This window comes from Chaetodon auriga, chromosome 15, assembly GCF_051107435.1.
Source record: "Chaetodon auriga isolate fChaAug3 chromosome 15, fChaAug3.hap1, whole genome shotgun sequence".
Classification (NCBI taxonomy): Eukaryota; Metazoa; Chordata; class Actinopteri; order Chaetodontiformes; family Chaetodontidae; genus Chaetodon; species Chaetodon auriga.
The window spans coordinates 13,139,755-13,161,645 of record NC_135088.1 but is presented as its reverse complement, the minus strand read 5'-3'; the positions used below and the strand labels follow the sequence as shown (position 1 = coordinate 13,161,645).

General features: G+C 40.6%; 2 protein-coding genes across 2 annotated transcripts; both read right to left on the bottom strand.

The window, feature by feature from the left end:
* Window positions 1-638: 638 nt before the first annotated feature.
* On the bottom strand, window positions 639-10,053 carry LOC143332886 (complement factor B-like). The gene is made up of 18 exons (XM_076750720.1): window positions 9,987-10,053; window positions 8,963-9,169; window positions 8,690-8,875; window positions 8,401-8,577; window positions 7,643-7,729; window positions 7,242-7,381; window positions 5,417-5,561; window positions 5,142-5,273; window positions 4,758-4,868; window positions 4,429-4,563; window positions 3,786-3,892; window positions 3,328-3,460; window positions 2,916-3,054; window positions 2,304-2,380; window positions 1,497-1,597; window positions 1,242-1,371; window positions 893-942; window positions 639-815 (listed from the first exon to the last, which is right to left on the bottom strand). Exons 1-18 carry the CDS (start codon window positions 10,042-10,044, stop codon window positions 639-641), a joined length of 2,292 nt encoding a protein of 763 aa, XP_076606835.1. The 5' UTR covers window positions 10,045-10,053.
* A 2,173-nt stretch (window positions 10,054-12,226) lies between these two features.
* On the bottom strand, window positions 12,227-20,908 carry vsig10l2 (V-set and immunoglobulin domain containing 10 like 2). The gene is made up of 12 exons (XM_076751046.1): window positions 20,839-20,908; window positions 19,491-19,844; window positions 19,105-19,380; window positions 17,534-17,809; window positions 16,438-16,659; window positions 16,037-16,294; window positions 15,662-15,952; window positions 14,233-14,586; window positions 13,129-13,251; window positions 13,010-13,034; window positions 12,804-12,904; window positions 12,227-12,375 (listed from the first exon to the last, which is right to left on the bottom strand). The coding sequence occupies exons 1-12, from the start codon at window positions 20,906-20,908 to the stop codon at window positions 12,227-12,229; spliced, it is 2,499 nt and encodes an 832-aa protein (XP_076607161.1).
* Window positions 20,909-21,891: the final 983 nt, after the last annotated feature.

The window sequence follows — 21,891 nt, the reverse complement described above, 5'->3', positions numbered from 1 at the left end:
ATATGTATATGTTTCTATATTCTATATACAGTTGCCGATCCAGTTCTACAAAGGAATACTCCCGTCTGTTTTATTTAGCCATGTTATTATTATGCATTGTAAATTTCATTGTATATAGTGTTTATGGCTGATTTTATAGATTTGCACTACAGTCCCTACAGTCAGGAAAGAAACATATATATAATAATGAAAAAACAAACACAAACAAAAGAAAAACACTTCTTCTTTATAAGAATATCGTAAGTCAACAATATTCAAGTCAACAAAAGCAACACGCTTCCAGCAGGTCTGCACCTGAACTAAACCAACTTCAGCTCCATCAGATGAACCAAAGTTAGTGCGTAATCAATTGAAAACAAGAAAACCAAGTCTAAAATTATTATTCTGACTGTCTTGACACAGAAATATTAACAACACAGTATGTTTAGGATATTTAAAATGACAATTACCTGAGACAAGGACATTATATGATGTTGTGTTTATATGTATGCTTTTTGATGAGGACATTTCCTCTGAAATTTTAACTTTCAACTTCTCACATGAAAAAAAACTGAGTGATTGGATGAGTTCAGTCATACATGCATCACTCAGAAAAATAACATCAGCCACTGTTACACAAATTCCTGTAAATAAACCTTTTAGCTTTCCAAAAACTGAAGTGGTGCATAGTCATCCTGGTTGTCATTTCCAAGGATAGATTTGAGAAAAGGGACAACTTTGAAAAGATTAATATGGAAATCTCTGGAGGTGTCATCTGACTCAACAAGACCACCTGCCTTGCATATAATCTTGGTTCCCCAGCTGACCAACGCAACCTGTGACAGAAATAGATGGTTACTACCACCAGGTGATACTCTTTTGTGATATACTGATGGAAGAGAAGGCTGTTTACCTGTATTGTGCGATGCTCATAGTTCATGAACACAGCGCCTCCAGCATCACCTGTCCCAACAAACACACACACACAGACACACACACGGTTACACCCAAAATAATGGGCCAGTCAGTTACTGATCACACACAAAAAACAAGAACTGTGTCTTGACTTGATAACAGAGGCTCAACAGGCTAATGTGTGCATTTGCATGTTTACAGGGATAATAAGGGATGTTTTATCATGCCTTTACTCATCCCAAATCAGACAAAGACATAGTATAGATGCCTCTGTAATGCATCTAGATGTAATTTGAAGTTGCTGTGTATTGGAGTTAACATTTTTAGATGTAATCGAGTGAACGTACCTGTACATGCTATATGATCTCTGAAAGGAGTCCGACCACCAGTGCACAGGAAGTTATCAGTCACAACATCCCTTACATTTGTTGTCGTTATGCCTGTCGCCTGAAGTGCGTGTTTGATGCAATAATCTCTCTGCAATGATTAAGTTGAAAGAAGAACAGCTCAGAGTGACTTTCAGAAAAACATGAACCCCCCCCTCACCTCACCTCACCTCACCCACACACGCACAAAATATAGTTCAATAATTTGAAACTCACATTATCGCCGAGCTTAGCGTGGACATCTTTTTCATCTACCACATTCCCTGTTCTGGTCAGGAAAGTGAGTTTTTCAAGATGATTCTTCAACAGGAGCTGCTCTGTATTAAAAGGTCACAGAAATGCAGTAAATTGTACCTGAGGATCCGGAGATATTTTAGTTTAAGGTTGAGGACATTTTAAAGGTATTTGTATATAAGTATTTGTCACCAACTGTAATTCATCTGTATGAATTACAGATGAATTACAGTTGTTAATTCATCTGTATGAAGCATCTGTAATAGATAATGAATGATTGACAATATCATATGCATCTATATATAATCTTAAAAACACAATTCTTTCTATCAATACAAAATATGATGTATTTTTTCATTTTTGTTGATTATTAATTAGATTTATTACTCTATGTATTAATGAATTTGTCACTATCCCAAAACATAAATACATTTTGTGTAATATTTAATGATATATTATGTTTTGTCATTATTTTATTTCTCATTGAAGTTTCTCCTCAATCACTTGTTTGCCTATTTTAAATAAATTTTAAGTAGAGAGAGTTAGCTGACATTAGCCTGCTTTTGTCTACCTCTGCTGAAATCAAGGACTTACTGTTTCATTAATGACTAATAAAGCTTGACAGGCATAGGTACAGTAACTAAGGACTGCAGGGTGAACTGTCAGTTGTGGCTCCTTTAGCAGGACCCATCAGATAAAGGCTGAACTTATGCAGGAAGATCAGCATCTTTTGGCATTCATGAAGACCAGGTTGTGTAATGGTGTCACGTGTTGGTAGAGCTGTCTCACCCTGTTGCTTGCAGGTGGAATCTCCAACCAGTTTTAAAGCATCACTGGTCTCCTCGGTGCAAGGTATGCAAATGGGCCTGAACCAGACACCAAAAACAGTATAACATGGAGAGAATGATGTTCCAAGTGAATAACATTTAACACAGAATATTTATTTATAAAAAGTGCAGTATCACAAATGTAACAGTTTTTCAAGCACAGGCAGCTGACTGCCCTCCGTTTTTTTCACCTTCTCAGCCTCCATCACAACAAGTTTTATGGTTTGCGGTCGTTTTTAGCTTTCGTGTGTAAAGTCTACAGCCTGCCACAGTGTTGCTCCCATGTGAATCCCTTTACTGAACAACTATTGCAACTGTGCAAATTTGCATCGTGGTCAGTATGAATAATTCTGAGGCCTTTATTCATCTGTTTACAGGCTTTTGCATGTGTGCGTGTGTGCAATAGTGCTAATTTTGCTAACAAAAACGTTGACAAAATATGATAGCAAGCTTTTTTCCATGATTGAGATGATGGTGGCACAGCATCGGCGTAATTAAACATTAACTGGGACTATATCAACATGCAAGGACTGATAATGTCACATAAAATCCAAGTACAAACGACAGTTCTCACCTGGCGGCACTGGAGATCTGAACGTCTTTCTCCAGCTGGATGAGAGCCACATCATAGTCGTAGAACTCCTTCACACCCTCATTTGCTTTAGCATTAACATTGTAGTTCGGGTGTATAAAGAGAGTTTTGACTTTTTTCACTATAAAACACAATTGAGGTTAAGTAGTATTATTGTTACTCTTATTATGATGGATAGCAGAAAAACTTATGTTGGAAATCAAAATGCTTGACGATAGCAAACATAAAATACTTCACGAGGTTAGATTTTGACTTTGAAACAACAAAAAAGCAAATAAAAACCAAAGCAAATAACTGGATTGTGCAACACTTATTTCTGTGAACTGCTAAAATGCCAGTATGTCACGTTCAGGTAACCGAAGAAAAGATGCATTAAGTAAACATTTAGCATTACCTTTGCCTTGTCCATCATCAATCTCTACTGTGATGTGCTCAGGTAAAACTCCAAATGCAAAGCAGTGAGCGGCAGTCAAGACAAACTGAGGGCTCACCAGAGAGCCGATGCACCTCTTTGACGTTCCTTCATTCTTAAGTTTTGAATGGTGAATAAATATAACAGAGTTTAGTAGTTATGTCACACACAGAAGCAAGAACAACATGGCAATGATGGTGGATAATCAGGAAATAATAAAGAATATTTCTTGTCAAATCTTACATCTAAAGGTCAGCTCAGAGTAAAAAAAAAAAGGTGATCCTCGATGGAAAAGTATTCCTCTGATTCTACTGATTGTGGTCAAGTGAAAGAAATGGAGGTTTTGTCCATTCTCGGACTGCAAGGCTGACATATGAGATTCATATGTTAGCTTTGCAAACCTACAATTATGAAGGTAAAAGAAAAGTGGAAACGCTCACCTGGGTGATAACAAATGCCATCCATGGATACCTTTTCCTCTTGCTGTCTCTGCTGGCTGTATCATACTCCTTATGAAGACCACATAGACCCTTAACTTCTTCTTCATCTGCATAAAAAACCCCCAACAAATTCAAAGCTGAATTTCATGAATGCAAATACATGCATGCTGTAGAGATACGGATCAATATTGAGTAAAAGCTCAAAGTTGAAACAACATTCTAGTAATTTTTCAAATACTTTTTTTCCAAACACATACTGTACATTGGAAGCAATTTGGGGTTTATTGTCCCAGAAGTCATTACATTATATAATATCAAAAACTCCTTTAACAGATGTGTTAATCCAAAGCAACATATAATACATGCATTAAACTACAATAATGCCAAAATAATTGCAAGAATGGCCGTTCTCGGCTTCCGTAACGTTGCACTTACAAAATTCGTCAGCAAAAATAATGAGGGTCTCCAGCCATGCTAGCAGCTGATTGCCTCTTTATGCACAGCTGTGCTTTGAGCTAAATGTTAATATTAGTGTGGCAACATGCTCACATGATAATGCTAACATGTCTGTGAAGACTGTCATTCATCCAGGTCATGGTGCTTCGAAGTGAACCAGATTCCTTCACTTTCAAAGATGACTTACCAATTATGTCATCAAAGGTCTCTTGTAAATTTTCAATGTTCCTCATTCTGAAGTAATGACTGCCTCCGGTCCCCACTGTGAGAGGCTGCAGGTCGTTATCATAGATCTCAGCTCCAATGCCAAAAATATAAATGTCTGCAGCGGGTTGAAAAGTGGTGAGATAAATTAGACTCACGTTGTTGCGTTACAACACATTCTGTTGCTCAAGCTAGGCCTTATTGTGTAACAATGAAATGTTACTGACAACAGCATGTGACGGCAACAAGGCCGAATGATGAAAATCAGCATAGCAGCAGAAACCTGTACAACAAATTAGACATAAAACTCACCAAGATATTCTTCTCTTGATTCAACGCCTCCCTCACTGGCTTGGTCCATGTATACGAGCTTCTTTATTTTTGCCACAGTGGGTGCTGGTGAACCGCCTAACGTGTAAGCACCTGCAATGAACTGTGTCAATTAACTGGTGGTAAAAAATGCAGAAAATGTGACAGAAATAGGGCATTTATGTTTGTGACCCAATGTTTCATCTCCTCAGAGGAGCAGACGCTTCAGTGGATGTTTACGCAAACCAAACGTTTCATTTACGTCATGAATAATTCACTAAGTCTGTTTTCACTGCACTTGCTGCATTTAGCTTGGATGGAAACACACCTACTGGAAGCTTCACAGCTGAAGTAAGTCCTTTAAATACACCAATTGGCTGAAATTACCATCTGTAAAAAGGATAAGGATGTGACGATGTTCCTTAAAAGCCTCCTCTCCAACTCGTAGCTTCATAATAGCCATTCGCTCCAAGAAGGCCTTGAAAACGCTGTTCAGATCTGCTCCAAGAGTGTCTTTGCCTTTGAGTCGACACACACACACACACACACACACACACACACACACACACACACACACACATGCACGGTAAAACATAGGTCAAGTTCTGTGTTAAGACAGTATTATAGTATTCCCAACAGAATCTCTGATCTGTTTGACTCACCATCTGTTTGAAAGTTTTCCAATTTACTCTTGATGGTGCTCAGTTCTTCTTCGTTATGGAAAAAATCCAAAATGCTGACAACTTCAAATATCTCACAGGAGAAAAAGACGATTTCATAGTTTGGAGTCACGGTGAAAGATGAAATCTGTGGAAACACAAAGGGTCACATTCTGCCTCTGTGTCCATCCACTATAGTATACCCTTTCCATCCATTCCCATCACCTGACCCACCTGTTTGCAGTGTCCCTCATCAGCCCTGCAGTACCAGCCCCTGCTCGCCAGTCAGTTTCCAGACTTTCTTTGCTGCTTTGGGCCTTTGCTTTTGAACCTCTGATCCCTATACCCTGCACCCATGATCCTGTGCTTGCTACCTGAACCCTTGACCCCGACACCTGGACCTATCTGTCTGACCTCTGCTGATTCTTTTGCCTAACAGCTTTGTGTGTTTGAAAAGCCCTCCTGGTTTGAACCTGTGCCTGTTTAGAGCATGAGAAGCTTATGTACCTCTATGTTGTTCATGAATCATGGAAATATTCCTGTCTGTCTGTACTGTCCTGGTCTCACCTGGTGACATGAAACAAATCAATTAAATACGACAAGTGAATGATCTTTAGTACTGTATGAACGACTTTGTAAACACATACTGACTTTAAGAACTGAGAATGCATCACCTCCTCACGTATCAAACTGCTAATGGTTGTTATTTTGGAAAGCAATACATTTATTTATCATCAGGAAGAGAATCCCATAGTGTGCATTGACAGCAAGCCAAACACAATTACCCTAATCAGACACCATACACTTAATGTAATTAGAAACCACATATAGTGCCATATTAGACCCAAAATATAGATGTTTAAGATAAGATGTTTTTAATGTTGTGCATATAATAGAGATAATAAAGAACATATTTCACATTTTTGTGTAATGTGATACAAAATACAGCTTGTTGAGTCTTATTAGTGACCAAAACAAAACTTTTAAGGTGGTGTGAAAGTAAATGTATAAAAACTGAGTGTTGCAGATGCATGGAGACCCAAAGAGTTAAACAGTGAAATAATCCAATACATTTTTAAAAACCCATTTCTTCCTGCTCCTTTTCATATACATAGATGCTATTGCAAATGATTTGATTGTTCTGATTTCGTTGCAGTTGTGTTTCTTTCAAAATAGTTGTTTCAAATTAAAACCTGTTGCTTTCAGTCAGCATTTCATAAAGTTATGATTTTTTTTTTTTTTTTTTTTTTTTGAAAATGCAATTTTTAATCACACAGTCTTTGTGAGTGAAGTGATTGTATCTGAACGACTGGTCCACAGACAGAGTATTTGGGGAGAGAAATACTTCTGAGTAATACTTGAAAGCTTCTCGATATTTACATGACATTTTTGACACAACCCTGTGGCTTCCTCTGTCATGCCCCAAACTCTAACATTTTATTCCTTACACGGTAAAATTAAGTGATTGGTCAAATGTCCAGACTAGTCACACTGATTGCTATATCTGTAAAAAAAATTTAACAGCTCAGCACATTTATTGCCAGTATCCATCAACTGCAGTCTGTACTTTCATCCCATAAGCATCCTTTAAACTGACCCACAATCAGCAAAAACAATGTTGCATCTCCAGTCCCAGCACAGTGTTGCTGACTGTTTGCAAAGTCAGCATTTTTTAAAAGAGGCAATTCTGTAGTGCAATCACCCTCTCCATTAAAAGAGTACTATAAACGTCTACCACATACTGTAACATCATTTTGGATCAAACTGTTCTGCAGTGTTCTTGCTCCTTTTCCCTTCTTGATGAAGAGGAAAGCTGTTTGTTTCTTACCTTTGTAATAAGTTTTGTGATGGCATCCCTTGCATCATTTATGTGTTTCTCTTCGATGCTCTCAGAAATATCCACTGCGATATAGATGTTAAGTGTCCCATTTTTTGAAATCCTGATTTTTCTCCCATCCTCTGTGTAATCTGAACAATCCACAACAAATACTGTTATTGTGTCATATGTGTGTATATATATACGTTATAAATTCCATATTCATTTTTTTTAACGAATGGAAAGAGAAGGAAAGACACATTGATACTCTTTTACAGATTAGGTACTATGTCATCATAAAGAGGATTGAGCCTCAATGGAGGTCACTAAGAAGTAGTATAAATTATTAGATCATCACTCATTTGCATTGATATTAAATAATACTACAAATAAGGTTATTTCTACAAACTTACCAACTGGCTCTAAGGTGGTGAGGCTGTCTTTGATTGCACTGCCAAATGCCTCTGAAACCTCCAATGGAGTGTCATAGGTGTGTCTGTCTGCAGGAAGCAAAAGCCACATAAACAGAAGTTGTAATAATTGTGACAGAGTGAAGTGATAAAAAAGAAAAAGTGAGTAAAAGTACACGGCCATCACAGCAGAGACTTTGGTTCAAGTTTCAGTGTTTACAGGTGAGAAGCTGGTGAGGGATCACAGGAATATTGACTCTGACTGAGTATTCCCAACTGGAGATCCCAACTGCCTCACCAACCAGTAGTAGTTGGGAGGAAATGATCCCTCACTAGCCTCCAGCCAGTGACCAGATGGCTGCTTTGTTGAAAGGGCAAATCCAGTATCTAACCAAAAAGCTTGATACTGTATACAAAATACAAGCATGCACTGGTGGTTCAGTGCCCCACGTGGGCCACCCCAAGCCAGGAAGCCTGGACATGTCACTGTCCAGCCTGTTTATCTCAGAAAGTGGGTCAACTGAGACTTACTGCCTGTCATATAAAAACTGAGGGATTAATAAATGAAACTGAAAATGAAACATTATTGCACAATAATTGTAACTTTTGAGTGTTTGACCTTTGTCATTGCCTCTGAATGTTGCAGCATTTCTTTTGCAGGTGTATGTATTCAACACTGTTTCCATTAGTCTGCCAGCAGACCTTTTCATGGAAAAACTTTGATCAAATGACACAGACTGTCAACAGTATTTCAGTCTTACAGTAGCATGCTGGCTCTTTGCCGGTCCACTGGCCGTTCTCCTGACACACTCTTTCACTCGACCCAACCAAAAACAGGTTTCCATTGCAGCTGTATGTCACTGTGTCACCAATTCCAAACGTGCTCCCTGATCTTGAGGCACCAGCTGGCACACCAGGATCAGCACAATTAGCTCCTGCTGTGGTAACAAAGAAGACAAAAGTCAGAAAACAGTCACAAATGAGGAGGGATCCCAAATCTGGAAGAGAAAGGAGAGGGAGAAAGAAGGTAGATGGCTGTTCGGGACTTACTGTCACGGCTACAGATGGGAGTGGAGCCGCTCCACTTCCCGTTGGGTAAGCAAACACGTCTGGATGAGCCTCGCATTGTGTATCCAGAGTAGCACTCATACACGGTCTCATTGTCCACAAAGTACTTCTCCTGAGGAGGAGAGACGTTCCCATACTCCATCACTCTGGGGTCTGGGCATTCAGCGACTGCAAAACAAAACAAAAGGATCTGAGTTATGATGAAGAGCAGACAGTGTGAGGCAACGTGAGAAGCATCATCGTCACATCACTCACGTCTGCATCTCTGTGGTGCAAATCTTTTGGGTGCTGGTCTCCAGCTGCCATTAGGCTGGCACAGACGGGTCAAAGCTGGAAATGGGTAGTAACCCTCAGGACACTCGTAGATCAGCAGACTGCCTGTCTGCAGCTTCTTGGTCAATTTGTAATGACCTCCCTCTATTTGCATATTCGTCTCCGTGCAATCACATCGAACTTGACCTGCTGAAAAATAAAAGATGTAATGCACTCAGACTTTAGAAAGCTCGCTCCAGAGACACATAAGACATTACACAATTGTTCTCACAAGCTGAGTAGTATGACTACATAATGAGTAAATTCATGTGTAAAGTTCCCAAAATTCAGTACTTCAATGTATAGCTTTCTGTAGTCTTTAAGATGTGCTGCTGCATTGTTTAAGATTCAATATACATGTTGTATATTTAAATTTGATTCTACTTGTCATGTTGGTTCATTTCTTGGATGATAATCATTTTTCTCAAAACAGTAAGTTCAGCTCTCTGGAAAAGTGGAAATTCAAGTTAATTGCACATGTTTTGGGACATGTGTGCAAATGACTGTTTATACTTGTTGAAGCTGGAGATTTTGGTGGCACTGGCCAATTTTCTGCCACCTCGGTTTCGAAGCATGAATGGAATGTTTTTGGTGAGTTTTGGTGACCTTTTGTAGACATGCAATGGAGATGTTATGTCCTATGAAACAGTTGCATTTACACTTTAGAGAATGTCATGATTGTTTGAAACAACTGAGCCAAAGTGAATAAGAAAAAACATAAATGATGTTGAGTTTGAAGTTGCCACTACAAACAGCACATATTAGGAACACGAAATGATCTTACATCCAGAAAACAAACTGGCTGCAAAGTCTATATGATAGTTTTAAAATATAATCAATCTCACTCTCATATCTCATATTAACATCTTCAGAGAGCAAATAATCAGACTGGAGATGAAACATTGGATGGTATTTTTCCGATGGAATTTTACTTTCAAGTTTTGAATGTAAAGTGAAAGTAGCTCACCCATCAAGAGGAGACATGAAAGTGCAGCAAACCAACTCCAGTGGACAGAAAATCCCATGTTGAACCTTAAGCTGGACAACAGTATAAAAATGAGAAGATTTTGCAGGAGCCGTACTTTTCCAAAAAGACAGTGATGTTCAGGAAGAGGGACTGGATGAACAAAGACCATCCTGGTACTTATTAACTTTATGACAAATAAAAGGAGATCAATAATCTGTGTGACAGAAAACATCCAAACAATTTCCCACAATGTCTTAAACTTTTCATTAGACCTTAATGGCAAAGTTTCAAATAATCCAGCTTCCATCAACTTGACTCATGTACAAAAAAGTCAGTAACTTTTAATGAACTATGCATATTTATTACTTACTATATGACAACAACTGGAAGCATTCTTTAAAAATGCAAACTCATGAAAAAGGTTCCTACTCATAATACTTGACCTGTTTCCTCTGAGACTTGGAGCACTGACAGTTGACCACTGTAGTCCAAATGACTCTGTTTTGTGTGTCCTGACCTTAAGTAGGCCATGGCACCTCCATTTTTGATCCTGGGTGTGTACACACACGGTCACATGTCCCATAAAAAAACAAAGTCATTGTGAAACCAACACAAAGTACAGACATTTGCTTCATCATTCTCTAAAACGTCTCGACACTGTTGAGTGTTGTTTATTGACATGTTGCTTCACTTATTGATTGAACACCACAGTCATAGAAGACTGGTTTAACTGTAGCTCTCTCTGACCCTCACAGGCCCCACTCACATGTGGCATTAGCATGCATCATAGGTGATCAGACCATAATTGGACAATTCTGAATACAAATGTAAATGACCTCCGAGACGTATTGTGATCTGATCAGTCAAACCACTTGCCGAGGTGATCACGGACACACGTGAGGACTTTAGGGATTTCACCATCTACAGTCCACAAAATTATTAAAAGATTCAGAGAATCCAGAGAAATCTCTGCTGTGGGCAAATAGTCCAAGTGTTTAAGAAAAACATTTCCCAATGCACAATTGCAACGGATTTAGGGACGATTATTCTCTACCTGTATCTTTCTGCGCTTGTCACCTTTCTTCTGTATCTGCCTCAAGCTAACAAACCTAAAAGAACGCATGTGTGTGAGGAGAAACAAACATTAAACTTTACTATTAGTTATAAGAATAAATTGTCAGGTGTGACACTATATCACAATGTGTGTGTGTGTGTGTGTGTGTGTGTGTGTGTGTGTGTGTGTGTGTATCTGGACTGGGTGGTGCCCTGCTATCATGGCTCACCTACACCTGCTCCCCCTGCCAATCAGCCCCAACAGCTGCAGCCAATCCACACTCATTAGCCATAGGATAAAAACCCAGATCTCCTCACCAGTCTTCACCAGATTGTTGTGCTCACAAGGTTGATAACACGTCTCAGCCGCTTTGTTCTCTTTGTGTTTTGTCCTGTGCTCTTGAGTTTTGCCTTGCCTGTTTTTCCAAGTAACTCAGTCTGCTCTCTTTGTGTCTCAAACCTGGGAGTCACACCATGGGAGTTTTTTCATGTTTGGTTTATTGTGAAAAAGTCACAGATGAACTGCATAAATGTTCAGTATGTTCACATAAAGCATTAAATACTTTAGATGCACAAAATACTTTTTTTTTTTTTACCCTTCTGCCAAAAAAGACAATATTCCAAATAAGCTTTTTATGTGGCTAATTGAAATAAATATTCCACTAATATTTCCTTTTGCATGCAGTTGTGCATATTAACAAACACAGCCTCACTCTTTCATTCCTTTAACCTCCTTCTTAACAAGGTCGATGATATAGTGTTAAAAAGTAATCGTATTTCTCCATCCAACTACAAATGTGGGCTTTTCTTGTGTGCATGCATCTCGACCACAGCCTTGCAAACTGTTGGCCAGGCAATGCACAGAACTGACTGTAAACAGGCAAAAAGCTGTGTGTCACAAACTGCGGTAAAAACCCAGGTAGCCTGCTAATACAAAAGGTTGTTAAAAAAAACACTCCTGTTGGCTGGGCAGTTAATACACATCTCATTTACTGTAGAATCAGTGGATCCCTTATATGCATGCTTCAAATTATTTATAGATAAATGAGAAAAGTCTGTAACTGTTATTGTAGTTGAACTGAAATCTAAGTCACCGGCTACACGCTGTAATGATTGTGCAAACTGTCTACTGTCTACAGAAACATTAATTCCAGGTTAAACTGCAACTGAAGCAGGCTGTGGTATGATTATGAGCCTGTAGCCTTGACAGTGATGGTGACGCTGACAGGCTCATTATCGTCTCCAGGAGGAGGGGCTTGGCTGGTGGTGGTGGGGGTGGCACTCAGGGGTGAGGTGGTGAGGGGTGAAGATGCCCGGGGTAAAGCCATGGTTGGACCTGGAAATGTTGAGGTTCAGAATCAGGCAGACAAGAAATAAGATTTGAAGTGATGCTGCTGATGTTTGAAAGAGAGTCTTCATAAAATCTGACGAGCTGACAGGATGACTTCAGGGCTACATGAACACAGATGACTTTCAAAGTAAGATTCTGTATGAACGAGTTTTTCATCTACATAGACGAAGAACAGTTTAGAGATGAATTAATGCAATGATAGAGGGTGCCACTGCGGAAATAGAAGACATAAACCTTTTACTTCTGATTTTTTTTTTTCTTAAAGAAACATGCAATTTAATTTCAGTTGGACTTAAGGTTGAGAGAGCATATTAGAATACGGGTGTCCAGATGAGTGTGGTAACCTTTGACAAGTATAATCCAGCTTTAAGATTGCATGAATGTGACTTTGTTTTTATGTGGGTGCATCTTGCCTGGACTGGCTGATCCACCAATCTCCTCTATTCCTCCCTCTGACCCAGCTACCACTTCATCCTCCGGTAAGTTGATGTTTTCCCTCGACTGGCTGTGCTGTCTGGACACACCAGAAGAAGAAACCGTTTTAATGCCCTCTCTTTAATTTCTTTCATTCCTGGTGTTATATATATATTTTTTCATGGACAATAACACAGATACTCACAAACCAAACAGCATGTCATGTAGTCCTGGGGGGAGAAACATGGAACATTAATGCAACATAAAGGGACAATGGCTTTATCATTCAAGTCATTAGGATGTGGGTGCTTGTGCATGACTCACGAGGATTGTTGTTGCGGTTGCGGATTATGAACACGAGCAGCAGCACTGTGATGATGGCTGCAAAGAGCATCCCGCCTATAGCTGCTCCAATCACAGCAGGGTACACATTGTAGCGTGGCTCCGCTGCAACACATCACAGTTACACATCGCAAAATAGTACACCTCGGACAAAACAGACAGTAGCTGCACTTGATAGATGCCTCGCGTTATTTTTCATCATGTTTCACCTCCCCCTAGTGGTTCTCAACCCATCTCAGCATTATGTTAAAGCAAAACTGTGTAGCTTTTTGAAGGAGGAAATAAAACATTCTTACTCTTACGAATAAAAAGTTGAAGCATCAGTAATAAAACACATCCTTGCTCAGTTCAAAATGCTCTGCTGCAGTTAAGCTGCTGCAGCTGTGTTTGGTGTGGCCAGAAGCTTATGGTGGCTAATACTAGAAACTTTTTTTTTTTACTCCTGGTACTGCTACAGTTTGTTTTAGCATTTAATATTATCCTGTAATTGTCACTTTTGGCCACTGTGGCTGCTGTAAAACCTGTTGAATTGAGCATAAGTGTGCGGAACAGGGGTTGAAAACCACTGGTCTATCCTACCCCAACTCCTGACCTACAAGTCTTTCTAGACCCTAATCAATCGCCTGGCTTGGTAACAGCAATCAAATCCTACTTTACATGGCACAACTAACACAAAGAATTTACGAGAAGCACACTTAAAGGAAAGGAAAGAAGTAGGACAACAGGTAAAGAAGAAGTGAGTGGAAAGTGTGAAGCAAAAGGTGTGTACTTGTTTGCATGTGTTTTTTTGTTTGTGTATGAGTCTTTCACCTAAGTGGATAACAAAAACAAAGAAAAACACAATTGTTAGACTGTCATTGAAACAGCAATCAGAGCAAGACATAAGCACCATCAATGGTTGAATAAACACCTAACTCACCTGCCACCTTTTAGAATTTCACATTGCATGTTTCTCCTGCCTTTACCTATTTGTTATCATCTGTTTGTTAAGACACCCCTAACTCAAGCTCCTGTACTTGCTCAGTTCTCTCTCGCAAAAAGTCTTGTATCTGATCACACTTTCCTCATTCTGTTCACTTGCTATACCTGGAGTCTTTGCTGCAGAAGGGTGTCCCAGGGTGCGGTGGTTGACTGGTATGATGCGGAACTGGTAGGTAACGGATGGTGTCAGTCTCCCTACTGTGTGACTCCTGACTTCTGGGTCCTGGATGACATTACGGTACCAGACTGGTGGACCGATCCTCTCCTCCGATCTCTCCTTTGAATCATTGCTGCTGCCTCTTCTCCCTGGCCGTTCTGACACCCATATGTGCTCCAGGATGAAACCTGTCCAGCCTCTTTCTTCTTCGTTCTCGACCTGCCATTCCAGCTCCACCTCATTACGCAGTCGGCTGTTGTACTCCACTTTGACCAGGGTCGCGTTGGGTGGCATGGGGTGCCCTGAGAAATAGGCAAAACACACTCACGTGGAAATATGCACTTCAGCTGGTCATGATCTGTCATGAAATTTTACACAGAATGCTGGTGACTTTTCCTCCGGTGCTGCAATGAGGTTCACGTTTATGGTTTTCAAAAGTGAAACAACTATTAGATTAATTCATGAAATTTTGTTCGTCCCATTCGAGTCCCTCAGGATGGATTATAAATGATTATGATACCTTGAATTTTAGTCTCTTGCCACCACAGATCAAAACTTGAATTTGTCTAATATTTTGTTTTATCACCAATTATCCACAAAGCTTATGACATTCTATCCTAAATGCTGAGTTTATGCTAATTAGCAACTTTTGTTACGTTAGCACCCTAAACCGACATTGTGAACATGGAGAACTTTCCACCTTTGCAACATCAGAATGTTAACATTGTCACTGTTAGCATTGTTGCACTGTTGCTAATGTTAGCATTCAGGGTTGCTGATTTCTTTAAATCGACATAAAGGATGCGAAAGGTGGGGGTTTCCACTACTGTGGATCTCTAACAAATATTTGATTATTGTATGATGTTCATTTTGTTTGACTCTCAAGATAACATAAAAATGCCCACATGGCCTACATTTTTGCATATGCAGCCCAGCCATTAGTAATCCTTTTCCCGTTTCCTTCCGTATTTCCCTTTTTAATAAAAAATCTTGTGCCGCTGTCAGCAGCATCATTGCTATGTTGAGTGGTTGTGAATCATGAACCAAAGCCTGTCCCGTATCAGTTCAATAGAGAACATGTCCTTTAGTTTTTCCAATTACAGGATGATTCTGTTTTTTACGGGATGGTTGGCCACTCTACAAGTTAATTAATTAACGTGTTATATCTTGTTTGTTTAATCCGAACAGTCTCTGCTGGTTGCTGCTGACTGATACTTATTTTCGCCAGGCTTGCTGTTGTCTCTGGTTTCCAGTCTTTATGCTAAGCTAAGATAGCTATCTGCTGGCTGTAGTTTCATAGAGCAGTGTCAATTTTATCGTCTAACTCTCAGTAAGAAAGAAATGAAGCAGGTATAAGTTGAAAAAAAAAAATCTTACTTTTGACCACTAAAGTGACATTGATTTCAGTTCCTCCCACTGCGTTGGAAGTGGAGCACCTGTACTCGCCGCTGTCTTGAGTCTCATGTGTGTCTCTCACAGTCAGATTGGCCCATGCAGACGTTCGCAGCAGTGTGTACTTTGAGGTGTCTTGGACGTCCACACCCTGATTGTTAAACCAGGTGATTTCATTGACGGGAAGGTAGTTGGTCCTCAGGTTGCAGGTGAGCTGGACATCACTCCCTTCGTATACGGACACAACTCTGCGCTGCGTCAGCAATACAGGAGCCTCTACGGATGACAACATATAAATCAATTAGTTCATAAATCAAATCTGTTCTTTGTTTTAAGGTGGGTCTGACAATGTGCACTGACCCAGTGTGAGCCTGCAGGTCTTGGTTTGGACCAGGAGTGGATGCTTAGCATGACAGGTGTAGGGTTTCCCATTGCGGGCGGTGCCGTAGCGAAGGACTAGGATGTTGGAGTTTTGGTCCCCGCCTTTGCCTTGGCCACCTGGGCCCTCCCACCACACCAAGGCTTTTGGGGCCCCTCCATCCCAGGAGCAGGACAGCATCAGATACTGTTTGTTGTTAGTCACATAGGCAAAGCACACTGGTTCGGCAGGGGGGATATCTGGTGGAGGAGAAGAGGTTTAAGTGAGAGGTTTGGAGAACAGTGAGCATACAGATCTCTCTCTTTCTCTTTCTTACATGTGCGTGCGCTGCACACTGTTGATTGTTTGAGCGCCACATGTGAGCCCATGCATGTAAACACACTGCTGTTGGAATTCAGGCCTTCTGTCGACAGCAAGATGGCAGTGTTGGTCAGTGGATTTGTTTGCTGCCCTGTGTCTGCCTTGCTGTGTCCCACTTCTTTCAGGTCTCTGGTCCACTGGAGGGAAGGGGAGGGGAATCCACCGGGCCAGGAGCAGAGCAGTCTCAGAGAGGTGTGATTCAGAGCTGGCTCCACAGAACAGGAGGGTGAACCATCGGGTGGGTCTGTGGGGATAAGATACAGCGTAACGAGGCAGTGATGTGCAAAGTGGGGGCTACGTGAGGTCATCAGGGACAGAGAAATTGCCTGTGGGGCTGCATTATTCAGGATTTTGGGTATGATTTATCTTACCTAAATTACGGAAGAAGAAATATGCTTTTGATTAAATATCCTCATCTTTTTATTTGCAAGGTTTTTTTTGCGATAGAGATGTGTAAACAAAGGAATATCAAGTCCTACAAAGCCTGTATTTCTAATGTGAAACATTAAACACCATCCCTATCTCTCTCGGGTATTGTTTTAGATCAGACACGCGATCGAGTGACAAGCAGAACTGCAAAAACTCAGCAAAACCAAAGAGGAGAGGAGAATGACAAGCACCCGGCCTTCTAGCCAACCAACGCTTGCCATGGCTGTGACATCACAGCGAGGTACCTGTCAGAGAGTCCCATCAACTTCCCAGACGGCCCGAACAGGAGAATAGGTCTGCAGCACTTCTACACTCTGCTGTGGTGTGTTGGCGTGTGAGTGTATGAATTCATAATACGGAGCTTGAAATATGAGGTACTGAATGGAGGAAGAAAGGAGGTTTCTGCATCACACTGAAAGCAGGAGAGGTTTAAGCAGGGAGTTGAATTTGTAGTAGGAGATTCACTTTTAATGAAGATGAAAATCAAAGGTGATAAGATCCTGGATTTGTGTTCTTTCGGTCCTGAACCATAAATGTCAAATCTGGATGATTTAATCACATCATAGTCTTTTGCACTCCTTGCCATTCGCAGCACCAAGACAGAAGAACACAGGTCAGGACTGAGTTGAGAGGTTCACAGAGCAGTAGGAGGACTGACGGCATGGTCCAAGGTCAGAGGTCAGACTCACAGTAGACAGTCAGGCTGATGGTTTTTTTGGAGCGGGTGTTGAGGTAGGTGTTCTGTGCCAAGCAGGCGTAGTCGCCAGTGTGCATGCGGAGGATCTTGGTGATGGTGAACTGTGGTCCGGTGTAGACCTGGGAGTTGTTGTAGAACCAGACGTACTGACTGGCTGGGTTGGACTGAGCTTGACACAGTAAAGAAACAGTCTCTCTCTCCAGGGCTGAATATCCCCTCTCTGTCATACTGTACGGAGTCACGTCTATCTGAGGAATGTCCGGGCCAACTGAGGAGAGAGGACACGAATGCACTCAAGATATGAAGGACATGTTACATACACAGCTGAGCAAGCTCACATTAGTCTGTTAAGAATGAACATTTAAAGTGAGACATCTCCCTCAACAATCGTACATCATTCATACAATCTGTCACAACAGCTCAGGTAGTCAAGCCCACAAAAAACTCCAGCTTACTGTAAATAAGCCCTTATCCACACATCCATTGTTTACGGAGCAACATTATCATTCATTTGAAGTTGTGTGTCTGACCGTCTGATGAATGTAGACCTAAGATTCACCCTCTTTTTGCTCTGTTTTAGGTCTCTTCCAACTCCAACCAACCAGCAGATCAGGTTCAATGCGAAAGACAGAACAAGTCTGAAACTGTACTGCAGGGATGCACACCATTCTCCAAAAGATATTCCCTCATTAGGAGTTTTGATGAGGGTGGTGAAAAGTGCTGTCGAACACATTATTACATAATCAAACTTAACCAAATCAAACCACAACCAAAAAGTCCTGATGAAATGGATGAACGTTGAACTCTTCATAAATAAGGCCTAGCCTATTGTTTGTTTATTTCTTTTTCAATATTATATATTATAGAGATTTGAAGCCAAGTTTTAAGGAATTTTAAAACATAGGAAAAGGCATGTTGTGTTTAGTTGGTTAAAAAGCAACAAAATTCAAATATAGAGTCCAAAAATACTTGAACGAGCCTCCAAAGTTTCCACCTGATCTAAGTTTTTAATCGTATAATGTTGAACAGTCATGACCCCGGTGTCCTCAACGGTAGATATGACATTAGCATTTAAAATACAAGCAGGTTTTGGAAATACAAGCCAAAGCAGAAACAATACAACATGTTTCTCAAATGCCAAGAGAACAGAGGAGGAGGAATTTGAATAAACAGAAATCTGAAGTATAGCTGACTGCTGACTAAAACATGAAAGAGTGTGACTAATGGTTTATCAGACTCATCATTCAAGACATGTTACATGGTGACATTTTCTTTGAGCGGGACAAATGCCGAAGATGCATGTGTTCGCAATTCATCAGTTACTCACATATTAAATGCCAAAGACAAGAATGGAAAAGACATCAAAGCAGAAAAGTCATACATGCTCATCTGCAGTTCCTGCTTTTGGATGATTGGACCTTTAAATTGTTGCCATGGTTTTAATAGAATATTTGAGGGCTTATATTTTTTACTACTTAGTATCACAAAACACTTTTACCTTCTACAAATATTTGATGACCATATAAAACCCAAATCTTACCCCAAAACCCCAAAAATACTCACAGATGGTGTCCAGCCATAGCCGGTTAGAGCTCTCGCTGTTGACGGCATTGCTGGCCACACAGCGGTACCAGCCGGTGTGGTTGCGGTTGACGTCGGTCACGTTGATAACACTGGTGTTGCTCTCTGCAAAGACTGAGACGTTGCCGCTGCGGGTTTCATGTTTCCACACATACTGGATCGGCCCAGTCCCATTGTCCAGATTGCAGCGCATCCACATTGTGGATCCTTCCACTGGGGATGCATCACTCATCAGGAGGTAAGGCTTACTGACGGGAACTGTATTCAAGACAAAGTCAAAACGTTACAGTTTGAGTATTGGATACATGCTGGTATCACTACCACCTCGGCACCACCAACAGTCCCCTCCTGAGTACAGGAAGTCTTACCTCGGACAGTGAGGTGCACGTAGTAGTAGTAGACTTTGGGCTCCCGTTCTATGTCATAGAAGGCCTGGCAGGTGAACAGGCCGTGCGCGGCCAGAGTCAGTTTCTCGATGCTCACAGCTGCGCTGTTTGAGATGACCGTCAGCTTTCCGAGCCTCTCGGCCAGCTTCTGGATCCTCGTTCCTTTCCCCAAATCGTACACCACAGCCTTTATAGCTTCAGTGCTGGGCTTGGTGAAGCTCCATATGTACATGTCAGGTAAGGTGGCACCGCACTCCAGGATCACCGCTTTGCCCACCACTCCATACACACTGGTGTCCTGGTACACCACCTCCCAGTTGTGATTGATCTGCACGGCTGAGGGAGAGGATACACAAACATGCATGCAAACTGAGTGTGTGTTTGTGTGTGTGTTTGTGTGTGTGTGTGTGTGTGTGTGTGTGCAGGAAAAGGAGATGGTGGTGTCATGTGTGCTGCCAGGGTTCAGTTACAGGATGGATTACACTGTAAGTTCCAGACACACTGCCATAGTTTGATAAGGGATTCCAAAACAGATAACAGGATTAGTCAAATTATATTTCCAGCCATATTCAATCTATCAACTCCATTCTCTCTCTCTGCTATCATTTCACAGACAACATAGCCAGCAGTTACAGGTGGCAGATGTGGTTGAAATAAATGTCACAATATTGGTATAAATCTTCTCCAATTGATAATTATATTCTAGCATGTGGAAAATCACAAATAAAACAATCAAACTGACTGATCAGATAAAACTCCTCACACATGTGAAACAAAACATTTCTATAGCTTTATAATTTTCTTAGAATTAGACCAATAAATTGACCAAACCAATATATATGTCAGTATTAGCTCATTGCAGATATACTGGTATGTGTTGTCCTGTAAGTGGCAAGAAATTGGAGGACAGAAAAGCCCAAGATATGTCAGAGGACATTTAGAAACAGTGTACTCATTGTTACGCCAAAGAACATCGACAATTTTCAGATTTCAAGTGTAAAATTTCCCACTAAATATCGCAATTACAAATTTAAGTGCTTGTCATCACAACATTTCTGTTACATGTTTTTATTTACATATATATACATTCGCTGACATATTGTTATGGAACTACAATGTCAAGTATATATTGTTCTATACTTTTGTAGAGCTAAATTACAGTTTTTCTACTGAAAGAAAAGGAATAATAAAGAATTTTTGCTCAGCCCTATTAGCAGTTGTCTCAATTTGTCTTAAAATACTCATTAACCATTCAAATATGTGATATAGAAAAGCTCATTTGAACTACAACTCAGATAAGTGTAAATGGATGAAAACATGTTGGACTTACCATATGTTGTAAAGGTGACCAGGCTGGTAGGTAGAAACAGAAAGGCCAGCCCTAGCAGTTGGGCCACCATGGTATCATGATGATCCTCAGTCCAACAACCTCTTTTATGTAAAAAAAAACAAACAAACAAACTAACAAACAAACAAAAAACAAAAAAACAAAAAAAGCAATACAGATGATCAGGAGGTAAACCACAAACACTGCCTTCAGCCTTCCTCTGGTGCCTGAGGTCTCGTCTTTTCCTCTGTCCGATCCACAAGTTTCCTGGAGAATCCGGTCACCAGCACCGACTTCATTAGACTGAGAGTAGGAAGGGACGGAGGGTCACTAAACTGATTTGCACTCAATTATTCATACGTTTTTCCTTTCTCTCTATCCCTCTATCCCTCTTTCTTTCTCCTGCGGGGTTAGAATAACTCGGCGATACCGAGCTCATCTATTATACAAGACAGATGCATGGGTGCACAGGTTAGCCTTCCACACACACACACACACACACACACACACACACACACATTCAGGGCCTTAACGTGAACATTCCTCCACACAGGCCTGTCATGTTAATCTGCACCTAAATCTCTTAATTCAGCAGTCAACGCTGAAGATAACAGACTTTTTTCAGTCCTTTTCTCTTGTTCAAACTGGAGTTGTGTGATAAATGTGGGAATGCCGATGAATTTTTCATGCAGATAGAAAGTCATCGTTTCAGACAGCCTTACGGTGGATGCACACAAAAAAGACAAACACAAAAACAGGGAATTTAAAGGGGGTTGTATCTTCTTAGATTTTCTTTCCCTGTTGTATGTTTCAGTACAAGCTTAAGGACAAAGAGGTCTGTTGGGCTACACAAACAACGGAAGATTTAAATTGGATGATGATGAGCTTAGCTAAAGCATTCATTTATTTAGGTACAGCATCGTCAGACTATATTTCCCTCTGTTGGTCATCTTGGGTGAGTTGTAAAATTAGAGGCTCCAGATTTTAATTTCAGAGGTCATATGAGGACCAGAAAGCAGAGTAAACTCTACTGATGGGATTAGGATTAAAATAGAT